The sequence below is a fragment of the Alexandromys fortis genome, unplaced genomic scaffold, assembly GCF_014885135.2.
Source record: "Alexandromys fortis isolate MF-2015 unplaced genomic scaffold, M_Fortis_MF-2015_v1.1 scaffold_129, whole genome shotgun sequence".
NCBI classification, from domain to species: Eukaryota; Metazoa; Chordata; class Mammalia; order Rodentia; family Cricetidae; genus Alexandromys; species Alexandromys fortis.
In genome coordinates this window covers 3,490,235-3,510,234 of record NW_026068022.1, presented here as the reverse complement: position 1 = coordinate 3,510,234, position 20,000 = coordinate 3,490,235, and the positions used below count along the sequence as shown (strand labels likewise).

Here is a 20,000-nt window from a genome sequence, read left to right as displayed (position 1 = left end):
TGTTAGTATTTAGACATGATACGGAAGAGCAAAATCTCCAACACGACCATAAAACTAATGTTGCAGCAACGCTAAAGCGTTCAGATTCACTAAAGACAGAACAATGGTCACTAACAGAACACCTCTCAGAAAATTCACTTAATTTAATTTAACAAATGTATTGAGCACTGAATATGGTCTGACTGTTATATCGGATGCCGGGGATGCAAAGATGAATAATTTGAACTGTCTTTCACAGAACTTAAAACAAGGAAAGTAGATATGATAAACAGAATATTGTAAAATTACCATGTTATTTGGTTTTTTAGAATGTTATTATTCACTGGGCGGTGGTGACGTACACCTTTAATCCCAGTACTTAGGAGGTAAAGGCAGGCAGATCTCTGAGTTTGAGGCCAGACTGGTCTACAGAGTGAGTTCTAGAACAGCCAGGGCTATTACGCAAAGAAACCTTGTCTCAAAACAAACAAACAAAAAAAGTGTATTGCTCACTTATCACAATGAGTACTATCAAAGGTACACATTGTAAGCAAAACTTACTGCTTATGTTTCTATATTAGTATTGTTATTGTTATATTGAGACAGAGTCTCGTGTGCCTGGAACAGACTATACAGCCAAGGGAAACTAAGTTCTGATCCCCCTGCCTCTGTTTCCCTAGTGCTGAAACTGTAGGCATGGACCACCACACCTGGTACATGCAATGCCAGGGATCAAACCAGGGAGTCCTGCGTGCGAGGCAGGCACTTTATCAACTGAACTAACGTCCCAGTCATATGGTCTTAATTTGAAGGATATTATTTTGTATGATTTTTAAAAAAATGATGCCTTAAATCCTCTGTGAAATTCAGAAAAGGTTTATACATAGTAAATATATATCTAAATAGAAAGCTCTAGTGTATGGCCAACCTAGGAGAAAAGTTCACAGAGAGAGTATGCACTCATGACACACACGTTTGTGCTTGCACACAAGCACATACCGACAACATGCAATGCAGAAGGTGAGAAAGGCAGGCACATGAGAACACACATGCAGCCCAAGCCTGGGAAAGCGAGCTAGAGCGAGGTTGTGAGCGATCTGCTCAGACACAACATGCCAGATGATCTGGTAATTTTCTAGAGCAAGGACCAATTATCAATCAGAGAGCTTTAGTCCAGAAAGAGTGGACAACCACCGTGCGAGCGGTGCAATCGGCAGATAGAGTGGAAGATGAACAGAAGCAGGAGAGACAGCCAGAAAGATCCCGATCTGATAAAGCCAAAGACGGAGGAGCAGGTTGGGGTTTGACTGAATCATGACAGCAAGAGGGAAGGAAGAGCAAAAATTACGGAGGCTTTCCTGGTATTCAGGGAACTAGGAAATACAAAACACTCCCTAAATCCTCAGGTGACCTCCACCCAACTGTGCCCACGCCCCACTGTGTCTGTGCCCCTGGGCGGCTCTAGGGCTAGGTGGCCTACTTCCCTACTCCTGATGGGCTACAGTGAAGCTCTAAGCCTCGGCAAGGGATCAGGAAGGACAGATTTTCACTCGGATATGTGGGACACGCTTGCATTTGTAGATCAGTGCAAAGCAAAACTGAAGGTCATGAGTTATAGCACTAAATAAATACTTGGGCGGTCATCCTGAAAGCTCGTGAGGGAGTGCTCAGGGCAGGGCAGCAGCCGGACTGGATTTTAGATGACACCTTTAAAAATATATTGTCTAGTTTTCATTTAAAATCACAACAAAGAGGACCCTAAGAGAGACCTACATGGATCTAATCTACATGGGAAGTAGAAAAAGACAAGATCTCCTGAGTAAATTGGAAGCGTGGAGACCATGGGAGAGGGTAAAAGGGAAGGGGAGGGGAGAGCAAGGGAGGGGAGTGGAGAAAAATATATAGCTCAATAAAATCAATTAAAAAAATAAATAAAATAAAGCCTATGTTGATCTTCGGTCAGAGGCTCCCCTTTGCTCCCATGGACGAACAGGCTACTTACAAAAGGTACATTATGACACCTATGCTCCAAATGTCACACTGCTGGCTGTACTCATGGGCATTGATAACCTCTGGCGCTGCCAAATAAGCAGAAACAAAATAATATTAATAATACAATAAATGACTTTTAATTGCTTAAATACAAAGCATAAAAATGTGCTGATGTGTTGTAAATTATTCCTCCAGAGGGAAAGAAAAGAGTCAACAGCAGATGCTGAATGAATAATGTACGGGCCTCCCAACTGATGGCACCAAGTCCTCGCTCCTATCAATTAGTCCCTAACGGGACAATGGCAGAAACTGCACTGCTAAATGTGCAGTTCTCTATTCCTGCGAAATGGCCGGGTGATTTTACAAAGGTTCTGCCGTTATAACGGAAGGCAGTAATATCTTAGACGTTCCCTCAAATATAAGGAAACACACAACGTAAGTAAATATTATTTAAATCAAGGCCAATATGTACAAATCTGGATTCTTAGAAAAGCTAATATTGTGGTTATGAATCACGTCAGTAGAATAATGAAAATAATTATGAAATCATAGCACCATAATGACAGAATATGTATTATTTGCCACATTTTCTAAGTAAGAAAACCGAGATAGAAAGCACGTTCACATAAGACTGGGTCAAAACACCAGTGAATCCCAGTGCAGGATGAGGCTCCAAGTATGTGCGACTCAATTCCTGGCTCTCTGACTGACAAAGGTGTTCACAGCAGAGTCCCTTCAAACAGCCTCTCAAAGTAGCACTGTGCCTTTAACCTTAAGATGCTACAGGCTTTAAAGTTGAGGTTTTAGGGTTTTGTTTTCTAGTGAGTGGCTTTTTAAAAACCAGTATGATACTGAGAAATGGTCTATTCTACTTTTACACATATAAAAAAAAACAGTCACAAACTCAAAAATAAGATACATGTTTAGACTTTAAAAGAACATTAAAATTTACAGTGTTCTTTTTTATAATAAATTGTGCTCAGAATCCTATGAGCCAGTCATGTAGGCATTTGATACCCTCTGTCAATGAAAGTAAAAATCATGGAGACTTAGCTACAGTCGCACACTGCAGAATGCTTCCTATGGGAAATCTGCATTCTTATTGAGAAAGCACACCAGTCTCCTCCACTAACACACTGGCCATATGCATGTAATGCCCTCACATTGAGTGCACACTCTCCAGCATGCATACACGCAGACGCGCGTGCGCGCACACACACACACTTTTATAACAGATTCTAAAAGTAAATGGAATTTTATCTTCCCCACTCTCTATGATTAAAGGAATTGAAAACAACAAAAAGAAGCCAAAAGATACACGGGAGAATGAGAAAAGGCTAAACTATAATAGCTCACAAATTAAATAATTTGTCTCCAAATAATTGAAAATTTACACCATTTCTCTTTTTGCAATTGTTGTGTGTGTTTGCAATCTTTAGCTGCATGTAAAACTTTAAATACAGAACCAGCAAAGCGCGAGCTGCTCCATGGCCATGTGTCTATCATGGAGGCAAATTCTGAGTGAGATCCAGTGAAGGCCGCCTGACCGCTGCACCACAGCAGGGCCAGGCCTCCTGGCCTCCACTCCGTCAGTCTTCCTAATTACCAGGGGCATTTCTATGTGCACCGTCACTGCAGCCCTCGGGGAAGCAGAAGCCAGAATATCTGTGCCAAGGAGCCATTTAGGAAGTCAGCAAAGCTCCACGAACCATCTGTCTTCCTTCTTGTTCCCCCACTTGTTATCAGTGTAGACAACTAATAAGCAGGCATAAAACTCAGGGTGCTGGGATATATTTTCCCCATGTAACCACAGACCAGATGTCTTTTGCCAATGGGAGGATCTGAACAGAATCTAAAGTAGCCTTTTCCTAAGTAAGATAAAACAATTTAAAAACTTTATGCATCAAGGAGGCAGGAAAAAGCAATGAACAAAGTATACTTTTCAGCCATAAAACAGATAAACTACTGATACAACCTGCATAAAATAGCAAACTCGTTCCGTGGAACAGAAGACACAAATAAGTAAGCACAGCTAAGTTCAGAGATGGAAAGACTGAGAAGTACTGGGATGTGAGAGGGAAATTGGTGGAAAGAGATATAAAATAATAAAGTGCGTGCACACATTGGCATGGCGATTATATAAATCGGAGCTCACTATGTAGCCTATCAATCCTCCTGTCTCAGCCTCCCGAATGCTGGGGTTGCGGGTATTGGCTACCCCTCACTTCAGGTGTTCTGCCTTTTCCGCATCTTCTCACTTACCCATATAGATAGGAGTGCCACACGTGGTCTGCATCATGCCTTCGCTCCTGGAGCCATGCTTCCTAACCGCCAAGCCGAAATCAGTCACCTGAGAGAGATACACAGGCTCAGCCACCCAGTGACTTCCATCCACGGTAACTACATTTAATCCTCACTTCTTGGGGGTGGACTTTTCCTTGTGTTACTACTAAAAACCTGACTTTCCCTCTCTGCCCAACCTCTCTGAGTGCAGAGAAACTTGGTAGAGAGAACCCAGGATGTTGACTGTTCATGCTTTTTATTAATTCTTTTGATAAAGATTTTTATAAGTTACTGCTTATAGGCTTTCATTGCAAAAGCCTAGCCTTGGAATGTGTCATCTGTTTCTCTGATCCTGGAGTTATGGTCCAGTAAAAGCAGAGTTTAAATGAAAATAGTTACCAACACTAAGACTCCTTTGTAACATGTATAGCCAGCAATGCTTGTTTTCCCTTCCTACTATTTCCTTTGTGAGGACCAAGTATACTAAGACATCTGCTACACTACGTGAAATGAAGCAAATCAGCTAACTCACTCCAACATGACCTGGCCACAGCCGGCCTGAAGGCCTTTTGCTGCAACTTCAGTCTCTTGCTCCATTCTAAATCTTGGTAATTACACCTCCAGTTACTAAATATTTGTCACGTACCCTCGGTTGTCTCTCAAATGGAATGCCCTTGTCCCACAGCAGAAACAAAGGCGCATTCATGGCGCATGCAAGCAAAGCATGGATTCTTTGTTCACACTGAACGCAAACGTCAGGGCCTTACAAAGTGCAAGGAAATGATTTTAAGTACTATGTGACTTTACCAAACCAGCTCTCTTTTCCTTTCATAGAGTCTCACTCTGCAGCCCAGGCCAACTTAAAACTCACTATGCAGCCAGGCTTGTCTTAAACTCATGGCAATCCTTCTGCTTCAGCCTCTCCGTGCTGGGAATACAAGTGTGTATCAGTGTGCCTTGAATCAATTGCTGTCCATAAATAGCCCACGTGGAACGTAATATCTGTCTCTCTCCACACAACATCTCTACAGACACAAACATACTAAAGCCTTCATGACCCAGTTCCATTACTCGGAGAGAACTGAGTCTCTCGTTTGCCAAAAGTTAACTGGACATGCTCTGTCTCAGACACTCCTCCACATTCCAACAAAGAATAAACTGATGCTCTTGCCTGCATGGAGTTCACAACGAACTAGGAAGAACATTCTCTGAGGGACACCAGCAGGGTTGCTGAGCCTGTTTCTACTGCATATGGATTCAGCTTCTGCAGCACCAACTTACAGACACATTTGATTCTAGAGATAACACTTGCACACATTTTGAAAGCAGCCACTATTAAAGTGCTAAGTAATAAATAATGTATTCTATCATTTGTTTGACATTAAGGAACACTTAATTTGAATAAAATCTTCAAGAATAAACACTTGGCACATTAATTGTGGTTAAGACATAAATATTAATACCCGGGGAAAATTTCAATGAGAAATACAGACTGTAGCATTCATTTAGAATCAAAAGCACAGCCAAGGTGTGTTTTTCTCTAAATCTGTAACACATTTACATCAAATTACCAGACATAATTTTGAAATTAATTAGAATTCAGAGCATCTGTTTGCTTGCTATTAACTAATGATTTCGACTCATCCAAAGGAATATGCACTTTGAAAAACACATTTGGTACTATCATTTTTATCAGTTACAACTTCTTTTGTGAATTTTTACTTCTTAGCACAAATGGCTTAGATTCAAAAGAATCCAAACTGTGTCTAAGATGTCTGTAGGCACTTTGCTGCCGGTTTCCGGGCAAATATTGAGTAGTATTTCTGGGCTCTTACCTTTATGTTTAAGTTCATTTCATTGTTATCATCCAAAAAGCTGCTTTTAACCATTATGTTTTCCAGCTTTAGATCTCTGTGCACTATATCTACCAGGAAAACAGACAGCCAAAGTGAATAACAGAAGGACAGAGACAACAGGAACAGGACGGATACATGCAGCGTGAGGAAGACCAAGCATGACTCTTCTCTGCCCCATCTTACTCACACCTCCTTCTCCACATCTCTGTCAGAAGCCATTCTCTCATGTCTGCGTGTGCCCTGTCGTGCCAGCCTGGTGTGCCAGCCTGGTGAGTGCACAAGGGGATCTGTCCATGGCTACACACTCCCAGGAGAATCAAAGTAGCCTGGGTCACAACACAGCCTTGCTTACACAGGTAAGGTTTTCTGTGTCCTTAGGTCTCTAAATAGGGGACTTGTGCCTCTGTATAACACTACTGTCAACACAAACGTTTTAGCACATTGTAATTTGGCTACATGTGCATAAACTGTATTTCAGTGTATTTTTCTAAAATAGCAGTATGCATTTTTTTTACTGTTCATATGTTGAAATAAAATACACAAATCTTGGGGGCACAAACCTATAGCTGAACAGGTCAGAGTTGAGGTGAGATTTCTGTGTACATTCAAATAATGTATCTAACACTCCTCTGCAAAAAAAAAAAAAAAAACTGAGTTCTCATTCACAGCGATAACGTCTCAAGCTGTAGAAAGCTAAGTGTTTAACTTCAAGGGAAAAGAAGCTGACCCAGCCTTGGACTGGCAGCCGCAGCTAATCACCTACAGTTCTCATAAACCCTCCGGGTTTTGTTTGTGGAATTCTTACTAGTGCTGTTACTCCGCCTGTCTCTGCTTACATAAATCCCATATCATCTTAATTAACGTATTTTGGTGATGTTTTAATCGTTGAAGGGGGCAAATCTCCCTAACACCCCACCTTTTTATCTTGGCTATTCTCACCCTCTTTTGAATAATTTTTAAAATCTCACACTCCCCCCCAAAAAAATGCTGTTGAGATTTTATAGAAATATACTGGAAACCGTATCATTGACAAGGGATACCGGACACAAGCGTGGCCTTCAGCCTCTGCAAGCCTTTCCCTACCTGAGTCGTCCTCTTGTCTGAGCCCGTGTTCCTCAGGTCTCGTTCTGACAAACATCTGAGCTCCCTGCCCTTCACACAGCTCTCCATTGAGAAATTGCCACACGGCATTGCAAGCTGTTTCTGCACTCTAGTTCCTGCTAGCCTAAGCTACTTGAGGGGTGGGGAACTTAATTTTTTCATCTTTGGAACTCTGGAACTGATCACAACACAGTAGGTGCTGAGGAAACAGATCCAAAGCCTGCCACTGACCACTGTGGAATGAGTACTTCCTCACCTGTTAGATGAGAACGTTCTAGAGTCACACTCAGGAGCCTCAAAGAGAAGGGGAGCAGGAACAAGGGGCAGCAGTGAAGCTGTTAGAATGAGCAGGGCTCTTTTTAAGCGTGTTTTTAAGTGTTGGAAAATCACTCCAGATGATACCTTAGTAGATAATATTACTACACACTTGTCAAAACCAACAGGATAAAAAATACTAGCAATGAGTCCTAGTGCAACTACAGGGTCTGGGGACCATAATGTGGGCTGCTCTGCACACGTGGAGCAAGTGCGCACTGCAAACTGCTCTTCCTTCCGTTTTGAAGCCAAACTGCTCTAAAACTGAAGCACACTATTTCACAAGGTTAGAACATGTGCATTTTTAATATTAGTATACAAATATTTTAGGAAAATTCACTTGATCTACTTTGATTTTGATGACACTAGCCACGTTTTAAACTTCTAGAATAAGAATGATCATGAATGTTTGCTCTTGCATATACAATGTATTTATATGCCTGCATTGTTGCTAATTAAGATGTCTATAAATACAATTAAAGGGAAACATATGGAAATGTGCTTGTTATCCACTTATATTACCAAGCTCTGCCAATGTGATATGAGTTTTAAAGACCAGCCCACTTAAGCAACAGCGGCATCTTCATTTATGGAACAGTGAGGAGTGTGGTCCTCTTCTTACCCTTGTTATGAAGGTAGGCAATAGCGGACGCAAGGCTCTGAATTATCAGCCTTGTCTCGTTCTCTGAGAAGTGCCCTTTGGCATCCAGAACTTCTTTGAGTTCTCCATCCTCACAAAGCTCCATCACAAGGTACATTTGCTGACATTGCAGATTTAAAAGTCAGAATAGGAGAAAGTTATGAATTTTTATGGGTTATATACATCACAGGTGTGATCACAATCAATTTATTCAAGTGGAAATGTCTTGCATACTGTATACAAACTATTGTACTGAACACAAGAGGAACGAAGAAGCGGGAGACACAGTCCTGACCTCAGGAAGTTCAACAGAGTTCCAATATCTTGTGGTAGGTACTAACAGCCCGACATGCCATGGGACTGTGGAAGAGAGGCTGCCTCTGCATAATCAATGCTCGCCAAGGACAGTGAGCACTGATATCTGGGTAGGGAAGGTGGGGGAAAACCAGGGAGAGCTGGTGGCCAGTATACAAAGCCCTACCGCCCGGAACAAAGCAGCTATTAAAATAAATGTGGAACTCTGTTAAGAGCGCTGCAGGCTGCTGGGTGGAAAAGAGGAAGACGGCAAAGGGTGAAGCTAACAGGAAAGACTGGAACAAGTTTATAAGGAGCCTTGGATAGCACACTCAAGACTATGGATTCCCCAAGTCCCATGTGAAACAAGGCATTGGAGGTGTTTAAGTCAGAGCCGTGAGGTAAAAGTTCTCTGATGTCAATTTTGCATTTCTAGGTCAACACTACAACCGTAATGTGCAGCAGGGCTCAGCAAAAATTCTCCACAAAGACCAAACCCAAGAGCACACATGATGGCCTCTGTGGACCACATGGTCTCTTTACAACAGCACAGCGCAGCAGCTACCTTGGGATCAGCCATAAACAACACAATGCTGTATTTTTAGACTCAGAAACCTGAGTCTGGTGTAATTTTAAGGTTATGGAATATTACTCTTTTACATTTTGTCCTTTATCTGGAAGTGTAAAGAACTTATCTTATGGGCCCTATATAAGCAAGCAGCAGGCCAGACTTCAAAGGCTTCCTGTGTTCACAGGGGGACTTGTGAAGCATGGGCTGGACACAAGAAAGGGGTAGCTCCATAGTTTTCCTGCTGTGATAAACTATCCTGACAAGGGTTACCTAAAGGAGAAAGGGTATGTTCTGGCTCACAGATCTAGCTCATAGTTCAAGGGACGGTCTGTTACGATGGGAAAGTCGCTGGCTGCAGCAGAAGCGTGAGGTGGCTGCCCACACCGCATCCAGGCAAGAAGCACAGACAGTGAGTGCTAGCGTCAGTTGACTTTCTCTTTTGTAAGAAGTATTTTTAAACGTTAAGTTGATTTCTGTATGCCCCAGCAAACTTATAGAGATCAAAGGACAACTTACTGGTTCTCTTCTACCATGTAGATCCAATTGATGTCGGTAGGCTCGGAAACAAGCACTTTAGCCTACCGAATATTCTCACGAGCCCCCACTTTCTCCTATTGATGTGCTCTGGGACCCCAGTCGATAATATAGCTCCACCCACAGTGGGTGGGTCTTCCCACTTCAATTAGCCTGGTCATGATAATCCCTCACAGACATGCCCAAAGCTCACTTAATGTAAATAATCCTTCACGAGCCTGCCTACAGGTCTGGGTCCAAGATGATTCTAGACTCTATCGAAAGCAAAGATAGGAGAAATGTCAAAGAGGAGACAGCGGAACTCAGCGACTAAGAAGCAAGGATGAAATGCCTCTTCTGCATCGGCTACTTCTTTATAAGACGCCTGTAGATATCCCACCGTAAAGCCGCTTCCTGGCCGACTAAAAGGCATGCCTTTCCACAGGCACTGCCAGCAGGCAAATCACCCTCCACATCTCCATTCTGACGTATATTCTAGAGTTTTGTTGTATGGAAGGTTTGGGGGTCTGTTTCTGTTCTTGTTAACAGCTACTAATCCAACTTCTATGTTCAGTCAGTATGCTTAAAGCAGGGAGAGCAAACAGTAAGTGTCTTTCTTCCTAGAGCCACAACTCTGAGTCACTGAATCTCAGGCTGCTTGAGGGCTTTTCAGGGTGTGAAGCACCTGAGAGACAGGCTTTCGAACTGAGCCGCACTTCTCAGCAGTTACAATATACATTGACACAATTTATAAAATGTGCAAGGGGCTGGACAGGTGGGTATTCCTAAGAGCACTGGCTACTCTTCAGAAGACAGGCTCCATTCCCAGCACCCACATGACAGCTCACAGGCATCTGTAACTCCAGTTCCGGGGGAATCTATCGCCCTCTTCTGGCCTCTGCGGGTGCTGCATGTGTGGTACACAGAAAATAAAAATAAATCTTTTTAGAAATGTTAAATGTGTGTTGATCAAAGTTATAGTGACAGAGTGCATTACAACTATTTGAAACAACTGTGCATACCTAGAGCACAGACAGACTTACAGTCTGAGGGTTTGATCTGCAGTATACAACCAATCAGATACCATTTCCTTAGAATAGTTTCAGCTGTCTAGACCTGTGTGTTTATGGGCAGATCCAGCTCATGTGAATCAAAATCAAACAAAACAGAAAAGAACATCCACAGATGACCATTTTCCTTACCTTCAAGCTCGTGTTTATACACATAATAGACTAGTTTGCCCCTCTGCTTAAGTAAGTTAAGAACTGGAAAGCCATTAGTCAGCACAGAAGAGCAGTGTTCTGTGAGAGAGACGCCCATGAGGCAAGCCCATGACTGTCCTAGCCCCTGAAGAGTTGCTGCACCTCGGGGCAAAAAGGGGTGTGACTAACAGATGAGAGATGAGAAGGGGTCCATGGAATTAGGTGGCATCACAGAGCCTGCAGAGAACAACAGCAATGATGGGAGGAGGAAGCTGCTTGAAACTGCCAAGCCCAGTGTGCAGCCGACAGGAGAGCACCTTGAAACTGCCAAGCCCAGTGTGCAGCCGACAGGAGAGCACCTTGAAACTGCCAAGCCCAGTGTGCAGCCGACAGGAGAGCACCTTGAAACTGCCAAGCCCAGTGTGCAGCCGACAGGAGAGCACCTTGCAGGACTGCAGGCCCAGTAGCCTCCGTGAATTCAGGAGATGGGGATCCAAGACAACCAAAGTTTCCAGGGAAACATATCAAAAAGGGAAACTCTATGTATATACGCACACACACACGCACGCACACACACACACACACACACAGAAACAGAGAGACAGAGAGAGAGATCTTCACATCTTCCACAGTGTTAATTAGTTAACCATTGTCCCAAAGCTGGGAACTAACCACGTGAAAGGCCAGAGGGGACAGTCACTGGTGCTCGTGAATGGCAGAGAAGCTGTGTTCTCATTGGCCAGAGAGAGAAATCCCATAATCATATAGCATTGGAGACAGTATGAGTACTCAGAAGGCCGCACCTCAGGAGAAGGGGAAACTAGTCCTGTTGCGGGATACTCTGTTACCCGTCACAAAGAATAAATCAAGCACCAAAGACATTGAGCTGTCTCCAGATTACTTACTATGTCATAAAATACAATTCCAGAATCATTATTAGGGCCAGATGTGGTAGTGCATGCATATAATCCCAGCCACCGGAAGCAGAAGGCTCACTAATTTCAGGGTTATCTAGTGAGACCATATCGTCTCTTCTCAAAATAGACATTAAAATCTAAAAATCTAGTACCCCAAATGGTAATTTTTACAATATCTGGAAGCCAATTAAAATTAACTGGCAACCAGGCTTTGTAGTGCACGCCTGAAATTCTAGGACTCACGCGCTGAGGTGAGAGGTTCACAAGTTCCAGGCTACCCTTGGCTATGTAGCAATTTCCAGACCATCCTGCCTACATAGAAAGACTTTGTAGTAAAAGACAAAGATAGGTAAATAAATATATAAATAACAGTATAAATAGTAAGAAAATATAATATAGAACGAAGGAGGAAAGGCCCATCAAAACTGAGCTAACAATAACATACACAACACAATCAGTAGGAAACGGACTTCAGTTCCATCACTGTATTCGTGAAGAGTGGAGACACGGAGTATGTTGAGATCATATGTTGAATATACACATGAAGGAAATCAAATTTCTACTGGATGAGATGGTAAAATATTAGATGTAAAAACACAGTGAAGCTGAAGTCACAGTAAGAATCAACTATACAGACTGAACAGAGAAAAACGCTGGGAATGAGCAGAGCAGCAGTGTGCGTGAGAGGTACCAAGTGATCTGGCATATGTACCAAGCCCTCCAGAGTAGGGCAAAGAAACAAAAAAATACTTAGGGAAATAATTACTAAAAATTTCCTAAATCAGATGAAAATCAAACGCACAGACCCAAGAAGCTCTATGAACCCCAAGCACAAGAAACATGAAACAAACTTTATCAAGATTCATTGAAATCAAACTGCCTAAAACTGATGATAGAGAGGCTGGGAAGACGGGAAAGACAGGAAGAGCACTGGTTACTGGGCAGAAGCCCGCCTTCCATTCCCAGCATCCATGTGATGGCTCACAGCTGGGTCTCCAGACCCGGACAATCTGTGGCCCTCTTCTGACCTCCTTAAGTACCAGGCGTGCGAAACAAAAGAGACACACAGACAAAACATTCACACACATATAGAAACTTCTAAAAACTGACAACAAAGAACAAAGTTATTAAAAAAAATATTGGGGGAATAAAAGAAATCACAATTCAGGGACGGGAAGCAGGACATCACTTAACACTTACAAGGCCAGGGTCTGACCTTCAGGATCACCAAAAAGACAAAAAAAAAGGACAGCTGCAGTCTCGTTGCCAAACACTTTCAGTTGATAAAGTGCGGCGCATAACCCAAACTGACTATTCGTAGTCTGGCAGAGAGAACAAAGAACAACAGCCAGCCCTGGATGAGAGGGATGCATTGTACCCACAGGCCCATTAGTCTTTAATCCCTCAACAACCAGAGGAGTCAGCACTTCACAGGTGAGACGCCTGCACAGACAACAGTTGAGTAACTTGGCCTTATTCTCACGGCTACAAAGTGGTGGAATCAGGACATAAGAAACAGACTGTCCGCATGTGTAGCCACACAGTGTATTGCTTCAAGTGCAAGTAATGCCCAAGCTCACGAGGGAAAAACCGACAGTTAAGATTAGAGAAGGATAATATCTAGGAAAGAAAGGAGATGAAAAACACTGGAAAGACAAAGATAAAAACGTGTTATGCCCTGTTCAGTTGGTATTCCTGGGAGGCCTGCTCTTTTCTGAAGAGAAAAGGAGGAGGCGATCTGGAAGAGAGGGGCGGGGCAGCTGAGAGGAGTGGGGGAGGGGGAAACTGCAACTGGGTACAATGTAGGAGAGAAGAATTTTTTTAAAGCATTTTCTACACTGTGCCAAGTAAGCCTCTTCATTGGATCATGAACCTAACCTTGAGAAGCCTTCACAATCAAATGATCTCTAGCAGAGAGACCAAGAGCAAGCGCAAAAGGATGCCATCTCGACGGCATGAAGCTATTCTAATCTAACAGTTTCTAGTGCGCCACCCAGAACATGTAACTAAAAACATCAATCTAATCATTGCACACCTAATTATACAATCAATAATAAAAGTCCTCGAGAATGTTCTCATCAATCTCTGGTGACAGACTTTTGCCAAGGACATGAGCAACTGCGCCCCAGAGGGCTACTTCGGAAGGGAACAATATTCGTTTTGTAATAACAACCCTCAAACCGTAGCACCTGCTGGACCTTTACCTTGGGCGTCTCAAACACCTGCTCCAGATGGATGATGTGTTTGTGTTTGACACTCTTTAGGATGTTCACCTCCCGCTCCAGTAGTTTCACCGCGGAGCTTCCAGCCTTAACCAAGGAAGAAACAGATTGCATGTGGGAATGCCACGCCTACTTTCCGCAGTATGGAAGGTAGCTATGTTACACCTTTTCCTGAACTTTTGAACAGTGTCTTTCCTAAATGGTATCATGCAATTTATCCCATAATCAGATCAAATTATGCCCCTTCTTTCCCTTGTCCAATTTCAAGCTGTATTTCATTTGGCTCAATCAATCTCTTGAACCGTTTCCATAAATTAGCTACAACATGACCTCTGACTCCTCACAAATTTTAGCATTTTTTTTGATATTCCCTTCAATTGAAGTGATCCTTTTGCATTAGCATAACATAAACAAAATCTTCCAGAGATGACTTTATAACTGAAAACTTGTCTTTTGTTGTCTTTTTATTTATATGTATAATATAAGAAATCATCTATTACATAATATATTATATTTTCATATATATCTATATAGGCAATGGGATCTTGTATTTAACCTTGTATGTGTTACTTTCTGGTCTTCCTGGTTAACTGAGGAGACAGAGAGACAGAGACCTTGCCTTAGACTAATTCAACAGTATCTCCTAACATCCAATCCTTCCCATGCCTGGGACAAAGGTAAATGAAGGGACCATGTGGCTGTCCTTCAGAAGTAGGTAAGATTGTCTAATCATCTGGAAAATTCTAGGGTGCTCCCCTAAGGCTGAAATTGCCATTATCTTACAATAAATATTCTCCTCTTTTTTTTTCAACACAAAATATTCTTGAGAGAGGTGACAAGGACTTATTTCTGCACACACACACACAGAACCAGTCTGGGAAGTACATAATGGCTCTTAGGGAAACAAACTGATCATACGGTAAACATTTTCTAGTCCAAATTTTACTTAAAACCATCCCTTCTTCCAATTCCGTTTCTCGTTCAACCTTCACCGTCTTTGAGTGGGGAGGATACTGATCCCTCTGCTGCACCCCACCCAAGTAGGATGAAGGCACATTTCAAGCTCAGCTGAGAGCTCAGAGAAACAGTGACCACGAGGAGTGAATTCCCGTGAAGTTAGCACAATTCCTCCTGCTACTCGTCTCAATTCTGTTCCCGCCTCTTTCCCCAGACGGCGTGACCTGCATGTGCTGTAATCATACGCTCTCCAGTTCCTGTACTGACAGATCAGTTTATTTTGCTACTTTAGGGTACTGTACTTCCAGTACCAGTATGTGAGTGAGAGTAATTCCTGAAGTTGCAAATATAATCCCCATACTGAACCTATAGCCCTGGCAACAATAAAAGCAAAGAAACAGCGTGCCAGGCAACCCGGTGGGTGACACCTAGAGTTCCAAAGACTTGCAAGAGCTCCTAGAAAGGCTCTGAACTGCTTTACTAAAGTTGATATGTCACCTCATTAAACCTGGAAATTTGCTTTAATCACAAAAAACACATAGAGGTTACTAGTTAATGTCTTTCTTTTTTGTGTGTGCGTGAGTGTGTATGTGTGTGTGTGTGTGTGTGTGTGTGTGTGTGTGTGTGTGTGACAGGGTTTCTCTGTATCTTTGAAGCATGTCCTGAAACTGTCTCTGGTAGACCAGACTGACCTCGAACTCATAGAGATCCACCTGCCTCGGCCTCCTGAGTGCTGGGATTAAAGGTGTCTGCCACCACAGCCCGGCAGGTTACTGTTTAATTTTATAGATCCAATACTTGTTACCACAAATCCAAGAAGAAAAGACCATAATGGTGTCATTTTGCTTCTTTATCCAGACAGAATTTTTTAAATGTTGATGATGACCTGGTGTGAAGTTTGGGATCTTAAGGAGAAGCCCAGTCCCCTGCCAACAACTAACACAGAGGGGGTATGGCAGATACACAGGGACGGTAGGCTAGATGGGAGGGGAATTGGCCAATAGTAAAGAAAGAGAATTAAAAAGACAATAGAAGAAAAGGATATCCAATAGCTCAGGAGGGGTAACAGGATGTACTTCCAGCCCTTCACCTGCAGACTGAGCACCACTGCTGACTTCAAGTTCACTCGCCAAGTTTATGTATCTGCTTATACTGGCTATGCTGGCGCTTTTGCACTTTGCAGACAGCACATGTCTACTGAGTCAGGAACTAGTCCTTCACAAGAGACTAGAGCAGTCCCCATGTTTCTCCAGCAGTTAACCCACCCCTGGTCCCCAAGGGAAGACACAGCTCGGGTTAGAGGGGAAAGCTGCACTGCCCACCCCTACCCCACTTGGGTGCTGTATCTAGGGATCGCCTTACCTTTTCTTTATTCACTTTTTTAATTGCCCACTTAGCTCCTGTTTCCTTGTCTGTAGCTTCACTGACCATTCCAAAGCTCCCCTGTCCCAATATTCTTCCGAAGGTATAGAATTCCTGGAGACAAAACAAGAGTTCCTGTCTCTGTGGTGGTCATCAGGCATTAAGAATGAGCATATAATCCTGAAAGATCTCCACCAAGGGAGGAGGAATTCTGTTCCAGAGTATGATCAAATAGTGATAGTATGTATTTGCTTCAGGAGTAACAAATACATCTTAATTAGCCTCAGTCAAGTTTCAAAGACTTTCAATAATTGTTTACTTTTTGCAAGAAAACCACAAAGGTTCTAAAAGTGAATGTGGAAAAGTTCAAAAATGTAGAAATTGATTTCTTTCAATCTACACATTATAAAGTAATACTAATATAAAATTTTATAATAAAATAAAACATTTTTATAAGGAAAAGAAATGAAATATTAATACACATATGAACTTGGTACATACATACATATGCATAAACAATACATTCAGCAAAAGTTCACTCCAAAACTCGAAGAGTCACACTATGAAATCAACACTAATAACCGCCAGCCAGGCTGGGATGTAGCTCAATGGTTTAGCATTTATCTCTCATGCACAGGGCCCTGAGTTTGATCCTGAAACAATGAGCAAGTGCCTCCTTCTTTAACTTTAACTTTTTATCTTCTTATTTATGTGTTAGTGTTTTCACCTTATTCATTTTATTTTAGAAAAGAAAATAATAGAAATTTTAATAAAAATCAGAAGCAAGAAGAAAATATACTACCCATGATACCACTATCCGAACCGGCAGTTTCTCGCATTGTGGTGACCCCAACATAAGACTATTTTGTTGCCACTTCATGGCTAATTTTGCTACTGTTAGGAAGGTCAATGTGAATATCTACTATGCAAGCCCTAAATGAGCTGTGACCCACAGGCTAAGCACTGCTGAACTAAACCAAGCCTCTGACTTACCATTTAACTTCCTTACAAAGAGAGGACGACCTGGCTTGGCCAACAGCAGTGTTCTGGTTCCCAGTGCAAAGAAAAGCCACACAACTCACTACATTTCATTTCCTGGGGGTTGGCAGGAGTCAGGTTCTGTGACACAGACGAGCAGCAGAGTCCCCATCGCACACAGGGACTGACACGTGGGACAATAGCCGAGTCAGCTCCACCAGGTGCAGCCTCTGTGGGGTCAGCGCCACGGCCTCCCCTAGAGAGTTCACTCTAACTCTGTGGCCACCTGCACCTGCACCACGGAACAGGCGGCTGCACTGCTAACACCTCCTTCTGCTTTCCCTTCTGCCTTGCTTTTCCTGAAGACTGAATGCCCCGTGAAGGGCGTCCCTGCCGACCTGCACCACGGTGACTGTCCCTTTATTTCTACACTCTCAGCACATGACTGATCCTCAAACACTACCGCCATTTTCTTACCTATTCTCAAGACAGGGTTTCTCTGTAGCTTTGGGGCCTGTTCTGAAACTCACTCTGTAGACAGGCTGGCCTCGAACTCACAGAGATTCGCCTGCCTCTGCCTCCCTGGATGCTGGGATTAAAGGCGTGTGCCACCACTGCCACTCTGGGACTATTTCTTTCCTGTCGATTAAAAACCTCATCCCTTCTTCCCCAATACTATGTAATAGCCTAGTATTGAGAATGAAAGTCAGAAAACTTAGGTAACTAATTACAAAGACATTTGAATTTGTTACATTAATAAAAGCTTTTGCCTGTGCTTTATTTATTATATCTTCAGTAAGATGATCATTTACCTGGATTTTTCCCCTCAGAAGAAAATCTTTATTGCTTCTTTCCAAAGTCCCCCCTAAAACCTAAACATCTATGTCTCTCTAAACATATAGAACCATAATTTGGATAGAGTATTATAACACTGGGCTAAGGAGATTGTATAAGGTAAAAAATATCCAATTATATTTTATAATTTAATATTTTCTTCAACTAACTGCTTGATACATCATCCCAAAGTGATGAAAAAAAGGAAATGACTTATTATCTCTACTAATTTTAAAGGGATGGGATAAAAATGATATTTTATTGATTTTTATTGGTTTTTATTGATACAGGAAATCATAGTAACATAGAACATAATAAACACATGTAACATGATCCTTTGGTAAACATGGGTCTATGTGGAGGTACTGATGTTGATGTCTAGAAAGATGCTCATCAAAATATGAAAAATAGCTATGGGCAAAATTGTGAAGAACTGTAACTTTGTTCATTATTCTCTCCCAATGGCCAAAGTATTTACAGTGAGCCTGGGCCTGTTAGTTGGGGAGGAAGCTTTCACTTCAACTATCCTTCTGAAGAATATTTATCTACCATGTACATAAATTTAAATACTGTATAATTTCATAAAGAAAATAGGATAAATGAAGTAAAGGTGAATAGTAAATTGGTCATCTCTAACTCACATCTACATTTTCACAATGAATACATTTTGCTTTTAGAAAGGTTTTTATGGCTAAATTTAAGACCTGGTAAATTTATATATTGCTTTAAGTATAGGACTTTATTTCAGAAAAATCTTACACTTTTCAACTGAAAGTGTTTCAGGTTTTCCTAACAACTTCAAATAAATTAACAAAACAACTTTTAAAGTTACATAATATTAATGTAATTTTTCTTGTAATTACTCTTTCCATAGTTCCTTTAGTCATATTTTAAAGTGACATGTCTGAATTTTCAATATTTCTTTCTCCTTTTTCGCTTTCTCTCTTGTGTGTAACATGTTCATGTGTGTGGGTGTGCAGGTGCATGTGTGTGGGTGTGCATGTATGTGTGCTCAAGAGTGGATGGAGGCTAGAGGCCAACACCAGGCATCCTCTTCAATCCTTCACCTTATTTCAGTGAGGCAAGGCTCTCTCTCCTTAACCTGCAGCCAGTTAGCACTGAGGATCTTCTTGCCTCCTCTTCCCTAGCACTGGAACTACAGCTACCACTGCACCCCGCTTTCTAGACAGGGCCACTGTACCCCACTTTCTACACATGGCATTGTACCCCTCCTTCTAGACAGAGCCACTGTATCCCCACTTTCTAGACAGGGCCACTGTACCCCACTTTCTACACAGGGCCACTGTACCTCAGTTTCTACACAGATGCCAGGGATCCAAATTCTGTTCTTTGTGCTTGCCTTGCATTTCCTTTAGAAAAACATCAATGTGCTTCAATTTTTTTCCCTGTGGTCTTTACTTCCTTCCTCAGAGGCTGTTTCAATTGTCTGCTCTGTCACAAACTACTGACTCAGGAAAGCTGAAAGTTCAGGTCTGCTGTCTCTATCCTTGGAGCCATCCATCACCTCTAGATCTTGCCACCCTCTGCTTCCTCTTCTACATAGATCCCTGAGCCATAAAGGCAGGGGTTTAATGAAGACATCACATTTAGAACCAAGGGCTCCAAAGTATCTCAGCACAATGTCCAGTCATGGGTCTCTGTACTAATTCCCATCTACTGCGCAAGACAGTGGTCAATGGGTATAGCATTATTTGAAGTTATTTTATTGCTATGTTCCTTTAGTAGAATAGCGGTGTTAGGTTTTCCCACAGGGCTGTGGCCTATCTTAGGTTCACATGTGAACTCACAGAAACTATAGCAGCACTCATAAGACCTGCACAGGTTCAAGTCAGGGAGGTCCCAGCACTGAGTGGGAGAAGTGGGCGTGGCGTTCACTCCTAACCAAGAAGCTATTTGCAATTGATACCTGCTGGCAAAGGGAAAATCAATTTCTCCAGTCGAGTGTTACTGACTATACTAACCA

At 42.3% G+C, this 20,000-nt stretch overlaps 1 protein-coding gene across 6 annotated transcripts in view; it reads right to left on the bottom strand.

Annotated features, from left to right (window-relative positions):
• Positions 1-20,000, bottom strand: part of Stk33 (serine/threonine kinase 33) — a 186,022-nt gene that overhangs the window by 48,479 nt on the left and 117,543 nt on the right. For all 6 annotated transcript variants that reach the window (XM_050163319.1, XM_050163318.1, XM_050163320.1 and 3 more), the window contains 6 exons: positions 16,205-16,318; positions 13,868-13,972; positions 8,149-8,287; positions 6,090-6,178; positions 4,234-4,321; positions 1,982-2,057 (listed from right to left, as the gene is read on the bottom strand). In XM_050163319.1, coding sequence (XP_050019276.1) covers positions 1,982-2,057; positions 4,234-4,321; positions 6,090-6,178; positions 8,149-8,287; positions 13,868-13,972; positions 16,205-16,318 — 611 coding nt within the window. The remainder of the gene's footprint in view (positions 1-1,981; positions 2,058-4,233; positions 4,322-6,089; positions 6,179-8,148; positions 8,288-13,867; positions 13,973-16,204; positions 16,319-20,000) is intronic.